Source organism: Lathyrus oleraceus, chromosome 3, assembly GCF_024323335.1.
Source record: "Lathyrus oleraceus cultivar Zhongwan6 chromosome 3, CAAS_Psat_ZW6_1.0, whole genome shotgun sequence".
Lineage (NCBI taxonomy): Eukaryota > Viridiplantae > Streptophyta > Magnoliopsida > Fabales > Fabaceae > Lathyrus > Lathyrus oleraceus.
In genome coordinates, this window is record NC_066581.1 from 305,568,434 (window position 1) to 305,590,936 (window position 22,503).

The following is a 22,503-nucleotide window of genomic DNA, read 5'->3' on the forward strand; positions in this document are numbered from 1 at the left end:
CCACATATATTTACTCAAATAATACCAATGCTAAGTTTGGATACTTATAGATTATAATGTGTATTAAACAATCTCTATCAGAATTTTACGCCTGTGGATGGTATAATTTTATATATATATATATATATATATATATATATATATATATATATATATATATATATATATATATATATATATATATCTTGCATTTTAGTACGGAGCGGACAAAAATTTGTATTATAATCTATAAAATTGAATTAATTATTTATTTTTACATATTAATCTTTTATAAAGATAATTTTTAAAATTAAAACAAACTAATCATATTTATGAGAATGAGGTAAAATATGATATTGTCAAAGTAAAACAAAAGTATAAGAAAAAATTACACATATTTAGAAAAAACCAAAACCAACCAACAAACTTATAGCAACTAAAACGAAAAAAATTGTTATATTTATAGGAATGAGTTATCAAATTATTCATTTTAATCATTTTAAAAACCCTTTCAAAGCAAATTTTAAAATAGGGAAAAAAAGTAAAGAAATGGAAGAGTGAGTAATGGCATTAGTTGGTTAGGTGGTGGCCCGTAGAAAGGAAGAGGCGAGAAAGGAAAGAGAGAGAAGTGTGAAGGAAGGAAAAGCAACACAAAGGATTGAATTGTGGTTCACCGTTCCTCTCTCTCTCTCTCTCTCTCTCTCTCTCTCTCTCTCTCTCCGTTGCAGCACAACACCTGATTCCATCTCTCTCTCTCCATTTCAATCTCTCAGGTTCTTCTTCTCTCATTTCGCCACCACATCTTTTAATTTTTCTGATTCATCCTTCAATTTTGCATCTGTGCGTCTTTTTTACATTATTATTACAACCGTACATTAGGGTTTCAAAATTAAACATCAACGAAATGGAATTGATCCATGATGATTCCTTATGCATCGATGCTCTTTTTCGATATAATTTTCATTCGATTTTATCAAATTATTCGCCTTCGATAACATTTCGCTGAATTTCAGGGAAGAATCAAGGTTCTGTGATTAATTATCTCGCCGTGAGTTTGATTGTGAAATGGATTCTCCAATGTGGTTGAAGAATTCTATATGAGTTCTAATCAACCACTGCTTTCCGAGCCAGATCTTGTTCCTCCAGTGATTCATCACCGCCGGAGATCAGGATCCCGCACTACCTTCTTTGACGAAGCCGCATTAACTCCTCCAACCGCGGACCACCACCAGGAAGTCGTGTTTGCAACGGATTGCAGCTTCCACTCCGCTTTCTGCAACAGCACCGCCACAAACAACAGCAGCAGCGTTTCCATTTCAGAACCCCCTTTAACAGAGTTTCAAAACCCTGATTCACGATTTCCTTTGGAATGCCCCACGCGGGAAAGGGGACGCCTGCGATCCTGGGGTGCAATGGAACTGCACGATGCTAGTACTGTGCCCTTTGAAATTTCACTACAATCATCAGCCCCAGCAGCAACTACAACTCGCAGGATTCGTCATAAAAGTGTGCAGTTTGATGAGCAGATCTTACATGAGGATAATGCCAGGTTGATTTATATAAATGATCCTAAGAAAACCAATGATAAGTATGAGTTTACTGGGAATGAGATTCGAACTAGTAGATACACTTTTATCACATTCTTGCCGAAGAATTTATTTATTCAGTTCCATAGGGTTGCTTATCTGTATTTCCTTGCTATTGCTGCACTCAATCAGCTTCCTCCCTTAGCTGTATTTGGGAGGACGGTGTCCCTTTTCCCGCTTTTGTTTGTTCTTTGTGTTACTGCTATCAAGGATGGGTATGAGGATTGGAGGAGACATAGGTCGGATAACAATGAGAATAATCGTGAGTCTCTGGTTCTTCAGTCTGGTGATTTCCGGTCCATGATATGGAAAAGGATTCAGGCTGGTGAGGTTGTTAAGATCTTTGCTGATGAGACCATTCCTGCTGATATGGTCTTGTTAGGGACAAGTGACCCGAGTGGGCTTGCCTATATTCAGACGATGAATTTGGATGGAGAATCAAATTTGAAGACAAGGTATGCCAAGCAAGAAACCGCTTCTATGGTATCTTCAGAGGTTTGTGACGTTTCTGGGATTATTAGATGCGAGCAGCCAAACCGGAATATTTATGAGTTCACAGCTAATATGGAGTTCAATGGAATTAAGTTTTCCCTTAGCCAGTCAAACATTGTCCTGCGAGGTTGCCAACTGAAGAACACAGATTGGATAATTGGTGTTGTGGTTTATGCTGGACAGGAAACAAAAGCCATGCTGAACAGTGCGGCTTCTCCTTCCAAGAGAAGCAGACTGGAAGGTTATATGAATAGAGAAACCCTTTGGTTGTCGATTTTTCTTTTCATCATGTGTATGGTTGTGGCCATTGGGATGTGTCTTTGGCTGGTACGTCACAAGAACCAGCTTGATACCTTGCCTTACTACCGAAAAACATACCTCAACAATGGTCCAGATAAAGGAAAGAAATATAAGTATTATGGGATACCAATGGAAACATTTTTCTCCTTTTTGAGTTCTGTTATAGTGTTTCAGATAATGATACCCATATCTCTTTACATCACAATGGAGTTGGTTAGGTTGGGCCAGTCATACTTCATGATTGAAGACATGGATATGTATGACCCTAGCTCTGGATCAAGGTTTCAGTGTAGATCATTAAATATAAATGAAGATTTGGGTCAAATACGCTATGTATTTTCAGACAAGACAGGAACACTAACAGAAAACAAGATGGAATTCCGGAGGGCTAGTGTACACGGGAAGAATTATGGGAGCTCCTTGGTTACTACTGATAATAGTTCAGGTATTTGGTCTCCCCTTCATATAGTTATGTAACTTTAGACGGCTCAATGTTGCTGTGTAGTGCCATTGTCTCTTGTCTTGCTGTTGCAGTTTGAAATTCTTGTTACAGAAATTCTTAATATTTATGGGTTGAGATTATGGGAAATTTTTGATTTCTCATGTTAAATTGTGAAATGCAAAAGTTATGCTTTTAGACTGCTTTGGTTTATGGTAATAGAGTTTGCTGGACAGGTTAATGAGACTGGTCTACAGAACTACTTCTAATTAATCCTGAGATGGATCTAATAGTGTTAATGCTACGTGAATATAGAAAGCCTGATCTATAATTATTGTATGAGAGCTAAAGCTTCCTATGTCTTAGCTGTCTGTTTTCTTTCCTTTGTACAAGTTTGTTTTGCTTGCATACTTAATTGATGAATATGCTAATGACCTTCTGTAGTTTTAAATTTTTGCTTTGAGTCTGAATATAGAAAGCCTGATCTATAATTATTGTATGAGAGCTAAAGCTTCCTATGTCTTAGCTGTCTGTTTTCTTTCCTTTGTACAAGTTTGTTTTGCTTGCATACTTAATTGATGGATATGCTAATGACCTTCTGTAGTTTTAAAATTTTGCTTTGAGTCTGAATGTGTCAGCCACATGAGTTCTTAACAAAAACAATCTGTAAGCTTATAATGAATTACAGTTCTTACTTATCACAAGTTTGTTTTGGGTTTTGTAGCAGCAACAGCTGTTATTCCGAAACGGAGATGGAAACTCAAATCTGAAATTGCAGTTGATCCCAAACTAATGAGCATGCTGCATAGAAACTCAAATAGAGATGAAAGAATAACTGCTCATGAGTTTTTTCTTACATTGGCTGCTTGTAATACTGTGATTCCTATACTTACTAATGGTGGATTTTCTGGTTGTGGAACAAGTGAATCAAATGGATATGTAGAATGCATTGATTACCAGGGTGAGTCCCCTGATGAACAAGCTCTAGTTTCTGCGGCCTCTGCATATGGATACACTCTTTTTGAGCGGACATCTGGACATATTGTTATTGACATCAACGGTGAGAAACTCAGGTAGATTGTGACTTCCTTTGAGATGGGTTACTACTTTTTACATTTTGTTTAAACAATGGGTTACTAATTTTTACATTTTGTTTAAACGGCGCTGGGATACATGATTGATGAGAATGTTTTATCTACATTAGACGTTCTAGTTCAGTTTTGTACTTTTTACGTAACCTATATTTAGATTATTCAGTAGCTTTATTGTGTCTGTTTTATAGGTTGGACGTGTTGGGCCTGCATGAATTTGATAGTGTGCGAAAGAGAATGTCTGTTGTTATTCGGTTTCCTGACAATGTGGTAAAGGTGCTAGTCAAAGGTGCTGATACATCAATGTTTAGCATTTTGGCAAATGGCAGTGAGAGCAACTGTAGCTTATTGCATGCAACTCAGAGCCATTTGGGTGAATACTCATCACAAGGTTTGCGAACCCTTGTGGTTGCCTCTAGAAGTCTTTCTGATGCTGAACTTGAGGAGTGGCAAAGCAGGTATGGAGAGGCTAGCACCGCGTTAACTGACAGAGCTACTAAACTACGTCAAACTGCAGCTCTTATAGAATGCAATTTAAATCTACTTGGAGCAACTGGAATTGAGGACAAGCTGCAAGAGGGTGTACCAGAAGCCATTGAGTCCCTACGACAAGCTGGAATCAAGGTGTGGGTTCTTACCGGTGATAAACAAGAGACAGCAATTTCAATTGGTCTTTCCTGCAAACTTCTCAGTGCAGATATGCAGCAAATTGTTATAAATGGTACTTCAGAGGAGGAATGCAGAAATCTTTTGGGTGATGCAATAGCCAAATATGCTGTGAGATGTTCAAGTAGAGGGCATCGGAATCTGAAGCATAAAACCAATGCTGAACATGGCGCTCTTGATATTCCTAATTGTTCAAAGTCAATGAGTTTGCCCAAATGGAATCCAGGGAAGGAAGAAGGAACTGATACTCCATTGGCACTCATAATTGATGGGAATAGTTTGGTTTATATTTTGGAGAAGGAACTGGAGTCAGAGGTATAATCACTATTCCACATTAGAATAAAGATTTTTTTTTAGATTTCATATCTTTATTGGGCATCTAAAACTTGCTTTTTCTGTTTGAGTTGTTGGAGGTACACATACTACTGGTTCAAATTTGAGCTGATTTCCTTTTTCTATTCAACAGCTTTTTGACCTTGCAATTTCCTGTAAGGTTGTACTTTGTTGCCGTGTTGCACCCTTGCAGAAGGCTGGAATTGTTGATCTGATAAAGAGCCGCACAGATGATATGACGCTGGCCATAGGTGATGGTAAGTTCTTTATACTAGTATAAAATTGCCCTTAATTTGCATTTGATTTTTCTTGGGGGGTTTGGTTGATGGTTACTGATAGTTTTCCAGTAAGCTGCGGCTATCAAGCTTCGACTAGTATTCACCGATGCACTTCAAAATAAGATTTGACTTGATATAAGCTGAGTAATTTTCTTGGGATTACTTTTGACAGGGGCAAATGATGTGTCAATGATCCAAATGGCAGATGTTGGTGTTGGAATATGTGGGCAGGAAGGACGTCAAGCGGTGATGGCGTCAGATTTCGCGATGGGACAATTTCAGTTCTTGAAAAGATTACTTCTTGTTCATGGACACTGGAATTACCAGCGTGTTGGTTATTTAGTTCTGTACAACTTCTACCGCAATGCTGTCTTTGTGTTAATGTTATTTTGGTACGTATGAATTTCTTTGGATGCTATGGTTAATTTCCTTGTGTTTATGAGTTTCTTTTTCTTTCTTTTTATTATTTCTGTTTGACTTGTTGTGGACAAATAATTGACAATTTTTTGTAAATATTTTAACTGATGTCTCAGTCTAGTGGGAAAAGACTTGGTCACAGTTGTACACTTGTTATATTCTAGTGCCAGCATATCCAAAAATAATAAATTTCTTCCCTCTTGATGTTTTTGCTATCCTTGTTGCAATGTGTATTACTTTATTGTTTATCTTGGATAGCGGCACGTAGCGCTAAACCCCCCAAATACTATAGCGGCATAGCTGAATGGTTGCTATTGACAAGACTAAAAGTCAATGCACATGCATAAATACTCAAAAAATAGAGAAATACACAAAATTAAAGGGAAATTATACTTAATAATTATTAGCATCCTGTCATTTCCCATCATAATGAGTTCCCATCAAAATCAAGTTATAAAAGTTTTCAAAATGACTAAATCAAGTTGTAAAAGTAAGTAAAGTCATGCTTCCACATCCGCGTCTGCCTCACCTTCACTTCTAAGTTCCACCACATTAATGTTGTCTTATTCATCACTTGATTCAAACTCTTATTCTTCCACCTCAAATTCAGCATCACTATTACCAAAAAAAGAACATAACACAGAGGGAAAAAGGAGAAAAAGAAAGATAGAAATAAGGTAAAAGAAAAGGAAAAACAGAGAAACCAAGCAAGATGAGTTGAATAAAAACCTTTGAAGAGAAACAGAGCAAGGAGAAGAAGCTTTGCAAGTACAAGGAAGGATGGTAGCAAGCAAGCGATAGCGAAATGAAGGAGAACAGTGAAATGGAACTTATTAGGTCATTTAAGGGTTCAAAAGACCAATATAGCCTTAATAAAATTAAAGATTTCTTTAAATAATTAGGGATTTTAGAATTTTCCCCCAAAATCACTATAGCGGCCATCAAAACAGATGTCATTGCTATTGCCGTGAACCACTATTCGCGGCCGCTATGGTCACTACACGCAGGCCAGCCTATAGCTTGGCGGTGGGGGGTAGCGGCCTTGCTACACTGCTGCAGTGCGCTATTAACAACATAGGTACTATATACGGTGTATCATAGGTTTTGGGCTCGAAGAAGTTATTGGATTTTAATATTAGTTTGCAGGTTTCATGAGATTTTTACCATTTTAATGCAACTTCTTCCTTGTCTGTAGGTATATATTATGCACGGCTTTTTCTACAACTTCTGCATTAACAGATTGGAGTAGTGTATTCTATTCCGTGCTATACACATCTGTGCCCACAATTTTTGTTGGTATTTTGGACAAAGACTTGAGTCATAGGACACTTTTGCAGTATCCGAAACTGTATAGTACTGGTTACAGGCAAGAAGCTTACAATATGCAATTATTTTGGATCACAATGCTTGACACAGTATGGCAGAGCCTTGTTCTCTTTTACACACCGTTGTTTACCTATAAGGATAGTTCGATCGATATATGGAGCATGGGGAGCTTGTGGACAATTGCAGTTGTTATCCTTGTAAATGTGCACCTGGCTATGGACATCAACCGGTGGTTATTAATTTCTCATATTGCTGTCTGGGGATCCGTAGTAATTACATATGGTTGCATGGTGATATTGGATTCCATACCGGTCTTTCCTAATTACTGGTTAGTTATATGTGTCTTACAATAGGTATTCTGTATGATATATACATATAGACGTACCCTAGGTTATAATATAATGTGTGTCAAAATCATTGCAGGACTATTTATCATCTGGCAACGTCCCCTACATATTGGATAACAATTTTGCTTATAATAATTGTGGCGTTGCTACCTCGCTTTATTTGCAAAGTTTTTTGTCAAATCTTCTGGCCTTCAGATATCCAGATAGCAAGAGAAGCCGAGTTAATGAAAAAACGACACAATCGTTTGCAGTCAAGGCATCAAGGTTCCAGTTAACCAGTTATTCTCATGGCACTTATAGAAACTAAAGAAATCTCAATATAAATGGCTATTTGTCCATCACAATGCATTCTTGTGGCAGATGGTTTATAAGTTATCAGGTAAGGGCATGTTTTCTCTCTTATTACTTTAATTGTGGATTTCCCCCCGTTTTGTGACATTATATTCTTTGCATTCGTTTCCTTGGGTTTAGTGGTTGTCTATAGCTAATAGTGACTTGATTTTGGTTTTATAAATTGCCCAAAACCTGTAACAAGTGATTATAATCTGTTATTAGTTTAGGACATCACTTTCTTCATTAACATGGCACTTTTGATGCTGTTACTGTAGGTTTTAGAATATATAGAGGTCACGTGGGCCCTGAAGTCCTGAACATAAATCTGCTGTTAGAGCCGTACTATTATTGGTAGATTGTTGAATTATTGGAAAAAAAAGTTCATTGTAGTAGGTTTAATATGCAATTAGAACTGAAGGTAGTAGGTGTAATATAATTATAACATAAGGTTAGTTGAATGAAGAGTATCATATATGTGATTTTCTTCCTTGTTCTGTTCATATTCATGGGGCTGGGTAATGAAATGGAGGAGAGGTGAGACATGGCGTATTTGCAGTGATTGAAAAATAAGTAAGTGGAGAGAAAATTGGAGTTAATTTAAATTTCATTTTCTTTGGGAAACTGATCGAGTTTATTTAAATGTATACACATCTCTAAGGTTAATGTAGTTTACTTAAGAGGTTAAAGGATATGTATTGTTAGTTAGTGTACAATTGCCTTACACTATCCAATTATAATTCTCAATTTTGTCAATTCAGACGACCAATTAAAAATATTTAATTAACATAAAAAACTCAATCACAATCCACCACAATTATCGATGTGGTGCAGAAAAAGTTTAGAAAAACAATCAGCATTTATCGTTCTAAAAATGGGTCGAAAGGTGTGGCAGAGGCACCACTGTCCAATCCATGTCTGTCTAAACAACCTCATCCTCATCGTTGCTGGTCCTTTGTCTCCGCAAGAACCTGACTTTCCTGCATAATTGAAAAGAGTTTTCTGCAAGGTCAGTGAAATCTGGTCCAATCCAAGTCAATTGAATTTCTCAGAAAAAGAATCTCTCGAAATGCACAATTATCTGATATTGTCAATTTCTTGAACTTATATGAACTACTTCAGAAAATGATGTTGTTTTTGTTAAACCTTTTCACTTCGCCACAATGAACTGGTACACCATCAAGTTCCACAGTAGAGACTAGAGACCCATCTGCCTTAGATCCAAGTTGCCCAAAGTGCTGAGGGGGGAAGGTATAAAGAGGGATAATCACTGAAAGTGGGGATGGGAAATCAGTTTGAGTAGTAAGAAAAGATTTTTGAGTTAACCTTTTAAAATCTATTATGATGTGGCTAAAGGTTTGATGTGGCTAAAAAGTTACACGGAAGTCTGCATATCCCTAAGGGTCTGATTGGTTGTGAAGAGAAAGTTAGAAGAAAGAGAGAAGTATGTAAGAGAGAGTCGAAGAAGAGAGAAAGATGTGAGAAATAAAGAAGATTTGATGTATTGTTTGTTATAAGAGAAATAGAGATATAGAGAACAGAGAAATGCTGATCATTATTAAAATACAAAACTGTCCTTAATAATAACTTTGAATTAGATGAAAATAGGGGTATAGATGACAAGTTAGTATCATTTTACTTAACACTTTTCTTCTCTTCTCTATTTTGAAGAGATTGAAAAAAGTGGTGGATCCCACACATTTCTCTCTCTTCTCACTTTTCTTCTCCTCTCTATTTTTATGGTCTAAATACATTATTTATTCCATGAACCTAAACATAAAATTTGTTTATAAAAGAGAATGGAGAGAGTATATTATCATGAAGGAGATGTGAGGCCTAGTGCACAAGGCTTTCATCAGGTGGGGCCTGGAGAGAGTAGATGTATGCATCCTTAACTCCACAAACAGAGAAATTGTTTCTAGGGTTTGAACATGTGATCTCCATGTCACAATCAATTTACCATTGCTTCAAGAGTCGCCCTCAAATACTGGGGCTTAAAAGTACATTCAAAACTTGTTTGAAGACCAATGCAATCCAATCCAATAAAAAAATGTTTTTTGGGTTTCTTGGTTTGATTATTACGGTTTTCTTTGAATTGGATTTGTTAATGAATATTTATAAATTGATATTGATATTTATTAGAAATTTTGATTTCATCATGAGTGGCTTTCACGGTCATACAAGTGTATGTATCATTCTGTGTTTGCTGAATTCTGTGCTTGGTCCTGATCTTTTCTGGGCTTAACTCTTCAGATGAGTTGCAGAAGCAGATTGCATTGATGTAAAGACAAATACAACCGGATCTCTTGGGGAAGCACTGATGGCGTAGCTAGTAATTAGCCTGTTGGCTTTTGCCTCCGGACAGGAAAGTAAATAGGATATGGAGGTCGGAATAGGCTCACACTAAGGCATCTCCAGCTATTTGATGTGGGGGGATTTTTTTCAGCGGGATAATGCAGACACGATAATGATCCTGGGGTCTATGAAGTGTAACTAATTGTACAATAGTTCTGTAAAAAATCAGGTTTAAAAAGGTCCTTTAACAAGATAATTTCTCAAGAAAGCATAAAATGAAAAGAAAGGAAAAAGTTAATTTTCATTAAAGGTTCTCTGCCTTACCGTTTTTTTCTGGTCTAATTAACAGTCAACTCTCAGATGCAAGTTTCATTAAAGATGCTTTTTTTGATGCTTTTTTTTAAAGGCCCTTGAGGCAGTGTGAATGTAATCTAGGAAAATTTATGTTACTCCTTTGTCAATGGAAAAACATTGAGTCATACCAAGCCAGAAAGACCGTGTTTAGTCCTCCAAGAGGACTTTCCCATTGGCAAGTGAGAACAAAAGAGAATTCGTGGGTCTCAACGTTATTTGAAGTTGGACTGTACAGTGGTCTTTTCAACAAATGTTTGAATGGAGACGACCATCAGTCCTGGTAGGTCAATTCATGCATTTAGATTGTTTGGATTTTGCTTATTAAAAATACTAGTATTTATTTAGATTGACTAAGTAATGGGGAAACTTGAAAGAATGAATGGACATAATTTTGACTATTATTTTAATTGATTAAAGGAGAAAGAGATGAATAATAAATTTGTTTTCTTTTGCCTCTCTTCAAAGTGGATCCCTGATTAAGAGTGCTTTTCGGTCGAGAGGTACTTGTAGGAAAATTTTACCTCATATACTTATATTTTATAAAAAATATCAACTTTGCATTTATATATTTTTAGTTAATTTATTATTTTTTAAAAATTTTATTTTTTAATTTTAAATTTATATTTTGAAAGACTTTATAAAAGAGTTTCTATAGTCAAATTTTTAAATATTTTTTTAATTTTATTTAAATATTGAAAGATTTTGCAAAACAATTTTGATAGTCAGTTTTTCTCATTTAACTTTTATTTGTGTATTGAAATTTTTTGCAAAATAGTTTCAATAGTCAATTTTTAAATATTTTTTAACTTTATTTTGTGTATCGAAAGATTTAAAAAAAAAGTTTAATAGTTATTCTTTAAATATTTTTATTTTTATTTTGTGTACTAGTAAGTTTTTTTGCAAAATAATTCTGATAGTTAATTTTTTAATTTTTATTTTATTTATTGAAAAACTGTGTAAAAAAGTTTCGATAATTAATTTTTATTAACTTTTTTGTATATCAAAAGAATTTGAAAAAGAATTTTGATAATAGGGTTTTTAACATTTTGGAAGATTTTATAAAAGAGTTTCGATAATTAAAAAATAAATAAATATAATATAGGGATAGAAAAATAAATATGGAGTATGGAGTAAAATTTTCTTGTTATAGTTGTGATTGTGAGTTTAGTCTTAAAAGTCAATTTTAAAATAAAACATGTCTGTTAAAATGAGGGTTAGTTGATTTTTTTTACAACTTCAAAACAGTTTTCTAATAAAATTCAACCAAAGAAAAAGAGATTTTATAAGTTTGTTTTTCCACTACTACAACTACTGTTCTGACCACCAATGATCACCACCAACTCTAACTATTGTCACCGTTTCGATCACTGCCAACTTTAACTATTGTTGACGAATGATGATAAGTACTCAATCCATCGTTGATGGTAGCAATCGACCACCAGTTCAATCATCGACGATCACCATTCTAAACAATAATAATTATTTACTTATCGATATTTTTGATAAACAATCCGTTAGTTTTATGTTAATTTTCTAGAAAAATTCAATGTTGTTGGATAATGAATGTTGAATATCTTAATAAAATAATTATGTTTTGAAAGTAAGCAGGCTAACTGATTTCGACAAAGTCGAAACTAATCATTTGAAGAGTAAATAAAATAACTAAATAACAACTTTAAATAGAAAAAGAATTTATTTGCATAACTATAAAAATGGTAGGCAAGTACATTTTCTCGAGAGTTGTATGTGGATACTTTCGGTGTATATACAAGTTTACAATTTTTTTTGCCACGTGTCCTGGACAATTTGGATAAGACCAAAAAACAGTTACTTCAGTTTGAAATTTGAATCTGTCTCGAGACGAACTTCTTCGACATGTCGAACTTGATGAATGACCAAACTTCTTAAAATTTTACCAAGTCCTAAAGCATACTCTTCGACGTCGAAATACTGTTGTTCCTTCTTCCCATGTCTTTGATCGAAAGATATCTTGACCTTACATTATGTTTGCAGAAATTCCAACTGACTTCTCGTTGATTTTTCTCTTTTGGAATTTTTTGGATGACACTATTATACTGGTTACTATTGACCACCACTTCATCAACCCACAACCACATATCTAACAAATTACCACCGATGACTATTACTCTGATCACCATCAACTCACAATCATTGATCTAACAAATTGTTATTGAATATTGTTTTAATCAATGTTTTAAAAATTGAACCAGTCATTAAACATTTGAGGATATTGTGTCATTGGTTTATTGGTCAAATCACATTGCTAAACCAGATAACTCAGTCGAATGAACCAATCTCTATAACAAAACTCTATAGTTATTAAATCGATCGAACAATATGATTCGGTCTCAAAAAAATCACAACACATACACAATTTCAAAGTTTCAAAATATCATAATTTTACAAGTTTATTATTTAAATTTAAATTTTAAACATAGTCATCATAAAAAAAATACAAATCTAAATAAGTTTTTAATAAAGTCTAATTACAATATAAATTGAATAAAAAAATAACTCCTTGTGTCTAATAAATTTAATTATAAAGAGAAAAGTTGTTCTAAATAAGTTTTGAGCAAAATTTACTTGTATTTTAATTTTTTTAAATAAAAAAACTATAAAAAAACGTCGTTTTGTTGAGGAAAAAAAGCAAGTATTTGATCCATTGGTTTTCAAAACCTCCGGTTCTCTAATTTTTGTCGGGTTTGTTCGATTTTAGTCAATTCTCATTGATTCAATAGTTTATCCGATCCAACGATTAGACTCTATCGATGACCCATCCGATTTCTAATTCAACCGGATCAATAGACTAATTAGGTCTAATTTTCAAAACAGTATTTCTAATCACAATTTTAACCATCATTAATCATCACCACCAAATACCGCCTAACTACTACTCTAATAATTAAAAATCAATGGTCATTACCAACACTGATTACCACATTAACCTCCACAGATAACCACAACAAAGTATAGTGATAGCTATCAATTTTAATGATTATTATTATTGTCATTATTACTATTAAATTTTCTTAATAAATATATAATATTTTTATAATATTTTAATTAATAGACAATTTTAATGGATGAATTGTGTTCATTATATATGTTTCCTATAATCATATTTATATCTGAAATTGGTTTTTGAAAATTTTATAACTCAAAATTAAAATTGATTTTTTCAAAATTTTAAAACTAAAAATATAAAATTGATTTTAATTTTAAGAAAATTCAAAACAAAAGATCATCTTAAACGGAGCCTTAGGAAACTATTGCAATTAGAACTTTTGGTATTTTCGTTAAATTTTACTCATATGTTTAGGTTGCACTTTAAATTTGGAAAATACTTTTTTCACTCTTATGTGTTTTCTCCCACCATAATGAAAAGTCTCAAATATCCTTAGCGTTCAGAGATGCATCTTCAGATGCACCTTTTCTCATACACATCTTAGCGAAATTGTTAAGAAACCATTGTTTTATTAAAATTTGATCTCCATAACTCCCCTTAATTCATTGGTATGTAAGCTTTCCGGAGATACATCTTCGGAATATGCCCTGTTAGTTCAAAACAAAAACAACTCGAATGAGAAATCAACATAAACTAACATCAAAATAAACATTAAATATATAAACATTACATAAATTTAAAATTAATGTCATTAAAGTGAGTGTTTCTGGACGCGGCAACATCCTTATAATATATTCATATAATATTTGAATCGTCACATCCACTTCAATTAGACCCTTTGTTGAATAACAGTAAAAGGTACTCCACATAACCTTCACATCATCATCCATCTTCAATTCAAGCATGATGAACTGTATTTTTCATTCATTGTCAATAATGGAGGGTGAACGGTACTCGAGCTTGACAACACTTCGATTTTCTAGATATCACAACATAATATTCAGTTTAGCTTTCAGATCAACGAGAAATATGTCATCGGAGATCCTAAACTAAAGTGAGGGATTTGCACCATTGAAATACACAAAAGAAAGATGGGGATAGAGATTCATTCTAATTTTTATAAAGAAAATGGAATGAGAGACTCTACTTATAGAAGGTGTAGAGCAATAAGGACCTTACAAAGCCTATCATATCTTCAGGAAAGACTTTAGAGATGCATCTCCGGATCCATATTTTTTTTTTAAAATAAGGGTTTATCCAGAGATGCACATCTATATTGTTTCCTGTTTTGTTTTTTTAAATAATTAAAAGGTGTGACCGGAGATGCATATCTGAATCCAACCAAAAACTATGCAGAACATAACCAATTGATTATGCAAAGCCAATTTTCGAAACACAAAAAATACCCAAAAAATACCATCAAATTTTAAAATATTATGCATTGCATTACATATAACAAACATGTTACATTGTTAGATTACAACTAAAATGCATCAAAACATATGCCGCTATCTAAATCTATTAGTGGTCCATTCTTTGATCTTTCCTTATTTGCTTCTCTTTTAATGTTGCTTGTAACACCCCTTTTTCTACCCCAAATTATTTAGCATATAATCAGAGTAAATAAGCACGCATATAAAGAAAAGGGCGTCACATCGACGTTTTCGAAACTTAAAACTTTTCAAAAACCAACAATACACCTGGTCATTCAAAATAACACATTTCATCATGAATATTCAAGCAATATGCGTTCGCAGCGGAAAGTAAAGAATACTCATGTATTTCATAAGATGATCTATGTCCCATACCATGATCAAATAAAATAAAACAAATAATGACATAAAACATATCCAAATAAGATACGAGTTCAATACCACTAATCTACCCAGTGTTACATGACCAGAGCATTGACTCAATACCTAATTTCAAACTAAATACGGAAACTCTCCAGCTAATCTTGAGCGAGCTACCGTCCACCTACTCCAGCAATACTACTCTGTAGTATCTGCACGATACCCATGTAAAGGTAACATTCAAACAGAAAGGGTGAGAATTCCAAATTATTATGAAATAGCATAATAAGGCACAATGAATTAAAACACAATTTAAGAATTCATCACACTTTGTATAATTATATCAATGATATTAACAGACAATCATTCCACATATTTCAAACCTACATCACACCCACATCAATTATCACATAATTATAAACGACTCAATGCAAGACAATGTGACCCTATGCATGTGGTACCGCAATGTGAGCTCAAAGTTTCACCGCTTTCCGATTCAATATCTAGAATCCAAGTCACGCTTCCAATCCGGACAAGACCAAAGCCCTACGTCTGTTTCCAATAAAGGATCACCGCTTAAAACTACGCCTAATCCCAATTAAGGATTAACGTCTGTTTCCAATTAAGGATCACCGCTTAATACTACGCCTGATTGCAATCAAGAATCAACGTCTGCTACGTCTGTTTCCAATTAAGGATCACCGCTTAATACTACGCCTGATTCCAATCAAGAATCAACGTCTGCTCATGTGAACCCACAGTTTCACCACTTCCACAATGAAGTCAACCATGCTATGAATGAATGCACACATACCAACACATATGCAATTAAGATCTATACCATCTTAACATTCCACATACCACCATAACTCACAATTGGTACATATACACATTCATCACCACACATCATCTATGATTACATATACACGTCCATAACCAGAAATCATTCACAATCCAATAATGGTATACATACACATTCATACAATATTTTATTTTCATCATGATAAAATTCATGGCATTTATAAATCACATAATATTTTATAACATGGAACAATAATAATAATCCTTTACGTTATCTTTAGTCATGTTATTTCACAATCAAACATATCAACCATGTTTAACACCCATCAAAATAAAATTCATAGAATTTGTAAGACGCATAATACACTATAATATGATATCATAATAATAGCCTTTTTCATTATCTTACCAATGCATCCGTCCGCATTCAAAACGGAGTTATAATGCTCAATTAATTCATTAATCTATCTTAATCAAGATTTAGATTAATATTTATTCATTGCATAAGTATTCAACAACAACCTCTCTAGCCTAGTGGTAAGGCATGTACAGTTTCAGGGAGGTCCTGGGTTTGAACCCCACTGGTGACAAATTCTGTACAGTATTTATCAAGACCTAATAATTCCAAAACCATGCCAATTAAGGATAACCCATAATAATAAGGATTTTTTTAGTATAGGACATTCCAGTTTCAAATAAACCTGAATAAAATGTTGTCTATATCATGTTACGATAATACACACCCTATCATAAGCACTTGCTATAAGGTGTGATAACCCATAATAATAAGGATTTTTTTAGTATAGGACATTCCAGTTTCAAATAAACCTGAATAAAATGTTACGATAATACACACCCTATCGTAAGCACTTGCTATAAGGTGTCCCATTTTCGAGAAGCGCATCCATTTTTAAAACGGAGCGGTACCCGTAAGAAAAGGAATTAGAGCGTTAAAAATTACATTGTAATTTGCTTTATTCCCATATAGCTTTGTGTATGATTCCATATTTGTCTTCATCTCTTGTATAAGATGTCGACAAAGAAATTGTTAGTCGGCCTCTCCCTTACCAAACACACCTGAAATAGATAGAAAACCATAGTTGCCGTCACCTTCAACATTTAAAATCCGTTCAATGTATTTGTGCATAAAAAGAGACATATCTTTAATGTGTTTGATTTTCGGTAACAACAATGGAGGATATGGTTTGCTAATGCGAACACCCTTGAAAACACTTTTTTTTCCGGATTTTAGAGTCAGAGAATCTGAAAAATGTGAGTCAACATCTTTAAAGTATGAAGGAGATCGTATCGTAGAGTTTTCACTTTGTGTTGGTTTGACCTTTTTAGGGGCACCCTTTGTTTTAACTACTTTCAACGATGGTTTCAAGTTCGTTGTTTATGGATAGGAAATCTTCCTCATTTGCTCTTTGATGTGCTGTTTCATTATGTTATCAACTTTCATGATTCTCTCTTGGATCACTTCCCACTCGGTCATGATAAATATGTTTGATTCATCATCGCGGTACCCGTAAGAAAAGGAATTAGAGCGTTAAAAATTACATTGTAATTTGCTTTATTCCCATATAGCTTTGTGTATGATTCCATATTTGTCTTCATCTCTTGTATAAGATGTCGACAAAGAAATTGTTAGTCGGCCTCTCCCTTACCAAACACACCTGAAATAGATAGAAAACCATAGTTGCCGTCACCTTCAACATTTAAAATCCGTTCAATGTATTTGTGCATAAAAAGAGACATATCTTTAATGTGTTTGATTTTCGGTAACAACAATGGAGGATATGGTTTGCTAATGCGAACACCCTTGAAAACACTTTTTTTTCCGGATTTTAGAGTCAGAGAATCTGAAAAATGTGAGTCAACATCTTTAAAGTATGAAGGAGATCGTATCGTAGAGTTTTCACTTTGTGTTGGTTTGACCTTTTTAGGGGCACCCTTTGTTTTAACTACTTTCAACGATGGTTTCAAGTTCGTTGTTTATGGATAGGAAATCTTCCTCATTTGCTCTTTGATGTGCTGTTTCATTATGTTATCAACTTTCATGATTCTCTCTTGGATCACTTCCCACTCGGTCATGATAAATATGTTTGATTCATCATCGCGGTACCCGTAAGAAAAGGAATTAGAGCGTTAAAAATTACATTGTAATTTGCTTTATTCCCATATAGCTTTGTGTATGATTCCATATTTGTCTTCATCTCTTGTATAAGATGTCGACAAAGAAATTGTTAGTCGGCCTCTCCCTTACCAAACACACCTGAAATAGATAGAAAACCATAGTTGCCGTCACCTTCAACATTTAAAATCCGTTCAATGTATTTGTGCATAAAAAGAGACATATCTTTAATGTGTTTGATTTTCGGTAACAACAATGGAGGATATGGTTTGCTAATGCGAACACCCTTGAAAACACTTTTTTTCCGGATTTTAGAGTCAGAGAATCTGAAAAATGTGAGTCAACATCTTTAAAGTATGAAGGAGATCGTATCGTAGAGTTTTCACTTTGTGTTGGTTTGACCTTTTTAGGGGCACCCTTTGTTTTAACTACTTTCAACGATGGTTTCAAGTTCGTTGTTTATGGATAGGAAATCTTCCTCATTTGCTCTTTGATGTGCTGTTTCATTATGTTATCAACTTTCATGATTCTCTCTTGGATCACTTCTCACTCGGTCATGATAAATATGTTTGATTCATCATCCTTCATCACATCATCATCATCATCAAAACAAAGCTTTTTGCAGTGAGAGAAATCTTCATCCATACGTATTGGTTTTTCAAGCTTCATCTTCTTTGAAATTAAACAAACACATGGTAGACCACAAGTCTTCTTAAGTGTACATCCATACTTTGAGCTATTTGAAACTATTTTACCCTCTAGTTTGGCTTTGTGAAAAATAAAATTCAATGTCGCCTGAGATATGTTGCCAATCAACTGTGAATAAAAAATGTTATCTTTGAATCAGTGTTTTAATATAGTAATGCTCCGACCAAAAGATGTTTGTATCTCATTATGTTGGTTTCAGAGCATTTGGTTCATAGCATCCCAATCTCGACAAAAAAAACACCTTTATTGTTTCCCAACCAACTCTCCAGTCTAGCATGTGCAAATTCAACTTTTTTAGTTGTTGTATTGCCAAAGTGTTGAACCTGATCGGTATGTGCACAAACAATCTTCTCTTTAACCTGATCCAAAATCGCGCACTCAATATATTTCAGCAAATCTAGATATATCACACACACACTCCTGCAATGTAGAACAAATTCGACATATAATTCTTTTGTGGAAGAATTTATTATACCATTTCATGCATCCATTATCTTTTCCACCACCACTCTAGGTTTGACTATTTTTCCACCTTCACCCTTGATGTGTTTGGTGCCAACCGCATGTTTAACATGACTTCTCATGTTTTTGGTTATGTGATACTTACAATGTAATACAAATGATATAGGAAACACCATTGCAACCAAATTCATTAGTGCAGTGTCGCAATCAGTGATTATGACTTGTGGCATGTTTTCTTGATCCTTCAACTTAGTCTTGCACATTTCCAAAGCCCATGTAACGTTGTCTTGCATATTTCCGTAGAAGTAACACAAACAATTTCCAAGAGTGAAAGTCTATACTTGTTTGTTTTGTATGTAGATTCAATTATAAACACTGAGGGAAAGGTGTTGAACAACTTCACGAAATCGGGATGAATCCAAAATATATCTTGAACGCTGACTTTATTGTCACAAAATTTGTACCTCGAAACATAGTCTTCATCTTCAAAAATCTTTAACAGTTGTTGCATCTCAGATCTTGGTCCTCTTACCGCCTTGTTGTCTCAAGCACGCACGTTGTACATTTGCTTGATATTTGAAACACTTAAAGGTCTTTTGCATTTCAAATATGCGAGTATGTTTTTCGGTGCCACCATGTTTAATGTCATGTCTGAAACAAGTTCCCACTCTTCCGAAACAAGGTGATATACAATGAGATGACCATCTAGCTTGTCATGCAAGGCATGATTATGTATACCGGAAATCACATTAAAATTTTCATGTCTCATCCTCCATATGGTATCCATGCAATTTAAACGAACACTCACATTTCCTCGATCCGTGTCATCTCGTTTCAAGTTCATAATCCTTGGTTGGTACGTGCCACTTCTTTCACATATCATTGTTACAAATGCTTGTCTTCTATCCGAATCATTATCGGACCATTCGATTGAAGGAGAATGGCGATCCAAAATGCAGTGGAATTTAAAATTTCTCCTTTAATGATCCTTACGAATGGGCATGATCAGTGATAGAATCATTACCTCTTGTGGCGATTATAACCTTTGATGCAGATCTACGGAGCGATCACGAACGTTGAACAATGACAACGCCTCTACTCAGTCCACACGAACGGATTCCTTCAATCTCAATGCTAGCTGCTACGAATGAAGGCTTTGAGTGAGTGAGAGAGAGAGAGAGAGAGAGAGAGAGAGAGAGAGAGAGAGAGAGAGAGAGAGAGAGAGAGAGAGAGAGAGACGGAATTGCAACTGCAAAAATGCTTCTACACAAGGGTTCTATTTATAGAACCACTTGTGTGGGCTGCAAGCTAAAAAGCCCACTCAAGTGTATATGGCCCACATCTTATAATATGCCAAAATCACTTAAGCGCGTGGTACCTTACCATATTTCGTATTCTACTTAAGTACACTGTACCTTACGATGTTCTATAATTCACTTAAGGGCACCGTACATTACGGTATTCCTTAATTACTCTATCTCTCATCAATCCGTCCTTTGTGTGTGACCCTATAGGTTTTCGCGGCATTGACAATTATATTAAATCACGTATTTAACATAATAAACAGTGAGCGGTATCTAGCAACACATCGGTGCTACCCAAGACACGAAAATGTCATGTGATCTGACAAATCCTTCTGTGATAATAATTATGTGTATAATCACCCTTTTGCCCTTATGTCTATATTGAACACAAGGCATAGACCGTGTCATCCTTGTCCAGTTCAATATTGGGCCCATAAACATTTATCCTATTTTGCAGGATGGGCAAATTCCATCTAGGTTACTCATGTCCCTTAGCATGCTTCGTGGAGTACCCATCAACTGTCTTTATGGTCATCCAATTACGGACAACGTTTGATCAGCAATAAGACACTCGACTCTACATCTAGGGTCCATAGTGGTTTCAGGTCGAAGGGTGGTATACACCATTATCACCATGAGAATAACTTATGACACTTTGCATAACATTATATATAGTATTCTCATAGCGGGTCAATCCAGTATAAATATTACTCTTAATATTCATACCTATGTTTAAGACTTGATAACTCTTTATCCATGATCCATGAGATGTGATCATCAGTCTATAAACATAATAGTCTTCATGCTTTAATGTTATCCCACTTCACAATAAAGCTTGACTACGGATACTTTAAGAATAGTGTCCTTATGTTTAATGTGATCTCATGATTAAGTCATACTTGATACATTAAACGGACTAGCTATTCTAGGGACTTTATTAAACAAACATAATAAAGAAAAAGACTTTTATTATTAATAAATAATTCGATACAAGTACCAAAAGTATTGGCCTCTAGGGCTTACACCAACAATCTCCCACTAGCACTAGAGCCAATCAAGCATACCCCTATTGCCCATAGATCTAGTATGGCCATCATGCTTCTGCTGCGCAAGAGGCTTTGTCAGTGGGTCAACAATATTGTCAAGTGTAGGTACTATGCATATTTTTACATCTCCTCTATCTATTATCTCTCGAATGAGGTGATAACGCCTAAGTATGTGTTTGGATCGTTGGTGAGATCTAGGCTCCTTAGCTTGTGTGATAGCACCATTGTTATCACAATAGAGACCCATGGGATCCACAATGCTAGGAACTATGCCAAGTTCACTAATGAACTATTTGATCCAAACACTTCCTTTGCTGCACTTGAGGCAGCAATATACTCGGTCTCAGTTGTAGAATCAACAGTTGTATCTTGCTTTGAACTTTTCCAGCTCACAACGCCACTGTTTAAGCAAAACACATAACCAGATTGCGATCTAAAGTCATCCCTATCTGTCTGGAAGCTAGCATCGGTGTATCCAATTACAACCAACTCTTCCTGACCTTCATATATCAAGAATGAGTCCTTAGTCCTTCTCAAATACTTAAGGATATTCTTGACAGCTACCCAATGGGCATCACCAGGATCAGATTGGTACCTACTCGTTGCACTTAAAGCATACGAGACATCTGGTCGAGTACATAACATGGCATACATGATAAATCCTATTGCAGATGCATATGGAATCTTATTCATGCGATCCCTTTCTTCCTTAGTTGAAGGGGATTGAGTTTTTGATAGACACAGGCCATGTTGCATAGGTATGAATCCTTTCTTGGAATCACGCATATTAAAGCGTCTCAACACTTTGTCTATGTACGTACTCTAACTTAGGCCAAACAGTTTTTGTGATCTATCTTTATAGATTCTGATTCCTAATATATAGGCTGCTTCACCTAGGTCCTTCATAGAAAAGCATTTCCCCAACCAAGACTTTACTTGTTGTAGGGTAGGGACATCGTTTCCAATGAGTAATATGTCATATACATATAATACCAGGAAAACGATCATGCTCCCACTAACCTTCTTGTAGACACAAGGCTCATCTTTGTTCTTGATGAATCCATATTGTTTTACCGTTTCATCAAAACAAAGATTC

At 34.8% G+C, this 22,503-nt stretch overlaps 1 protein-coding gene across 3 annotated transcripts; it reads left to right on the forward strand.

The window, feature by feature from the left end:
- The first annotated feature begins 516 nt into the window (after positions 1-516).
- LOC127127287 (phospholipid-transporting ATPase 1) lies at positions 517-10,188 on the forward strand. 3 transcript variants are annotated; one of them, XM_051056440.1, is made up of 10 exons: positions 517-752; positions 993-2,802; positions 3,521-3,869; positions 4,079-4,868; positions 5,020-5,143; positions 5,337-5,556; positions 6,777-7,235; positions 7,331-7,633; positions 9,381-9,584; positions 9,838-10,188. In XM_051056440.1, exons 2-8 carry the CDS (start codon positions 1,077-1,079, stop codon positions 7,527-7,529), a joined length of 3,867 nt encoding a protein of 1,288 aa, XP_050912397.1. In that variant the 5' UTR covers positions 517-752; positions 993-1,076; the 3' UTR covers positions 7,530-7,633; positions 9,381-9,584; positions 9,838-10,188. The 3 variants fall into 3 exon arrangements, with proteins under 3 accessions (XP_050912397.1, XP_050912398.1, XP_050912396.1); XM_051056441.1 differs by lacking the exon at positions 9,381-9,584 and having other exon boundaries at positions 3,524-3,869; XM_051056439.1 differs by lacking the exon at positions 9,381-9,584 and having other exon boundaries at positions 518-752.
- The last annotated feature ends 12,315 nt before the right edge of the window (positions 10,189-22,503 follow it).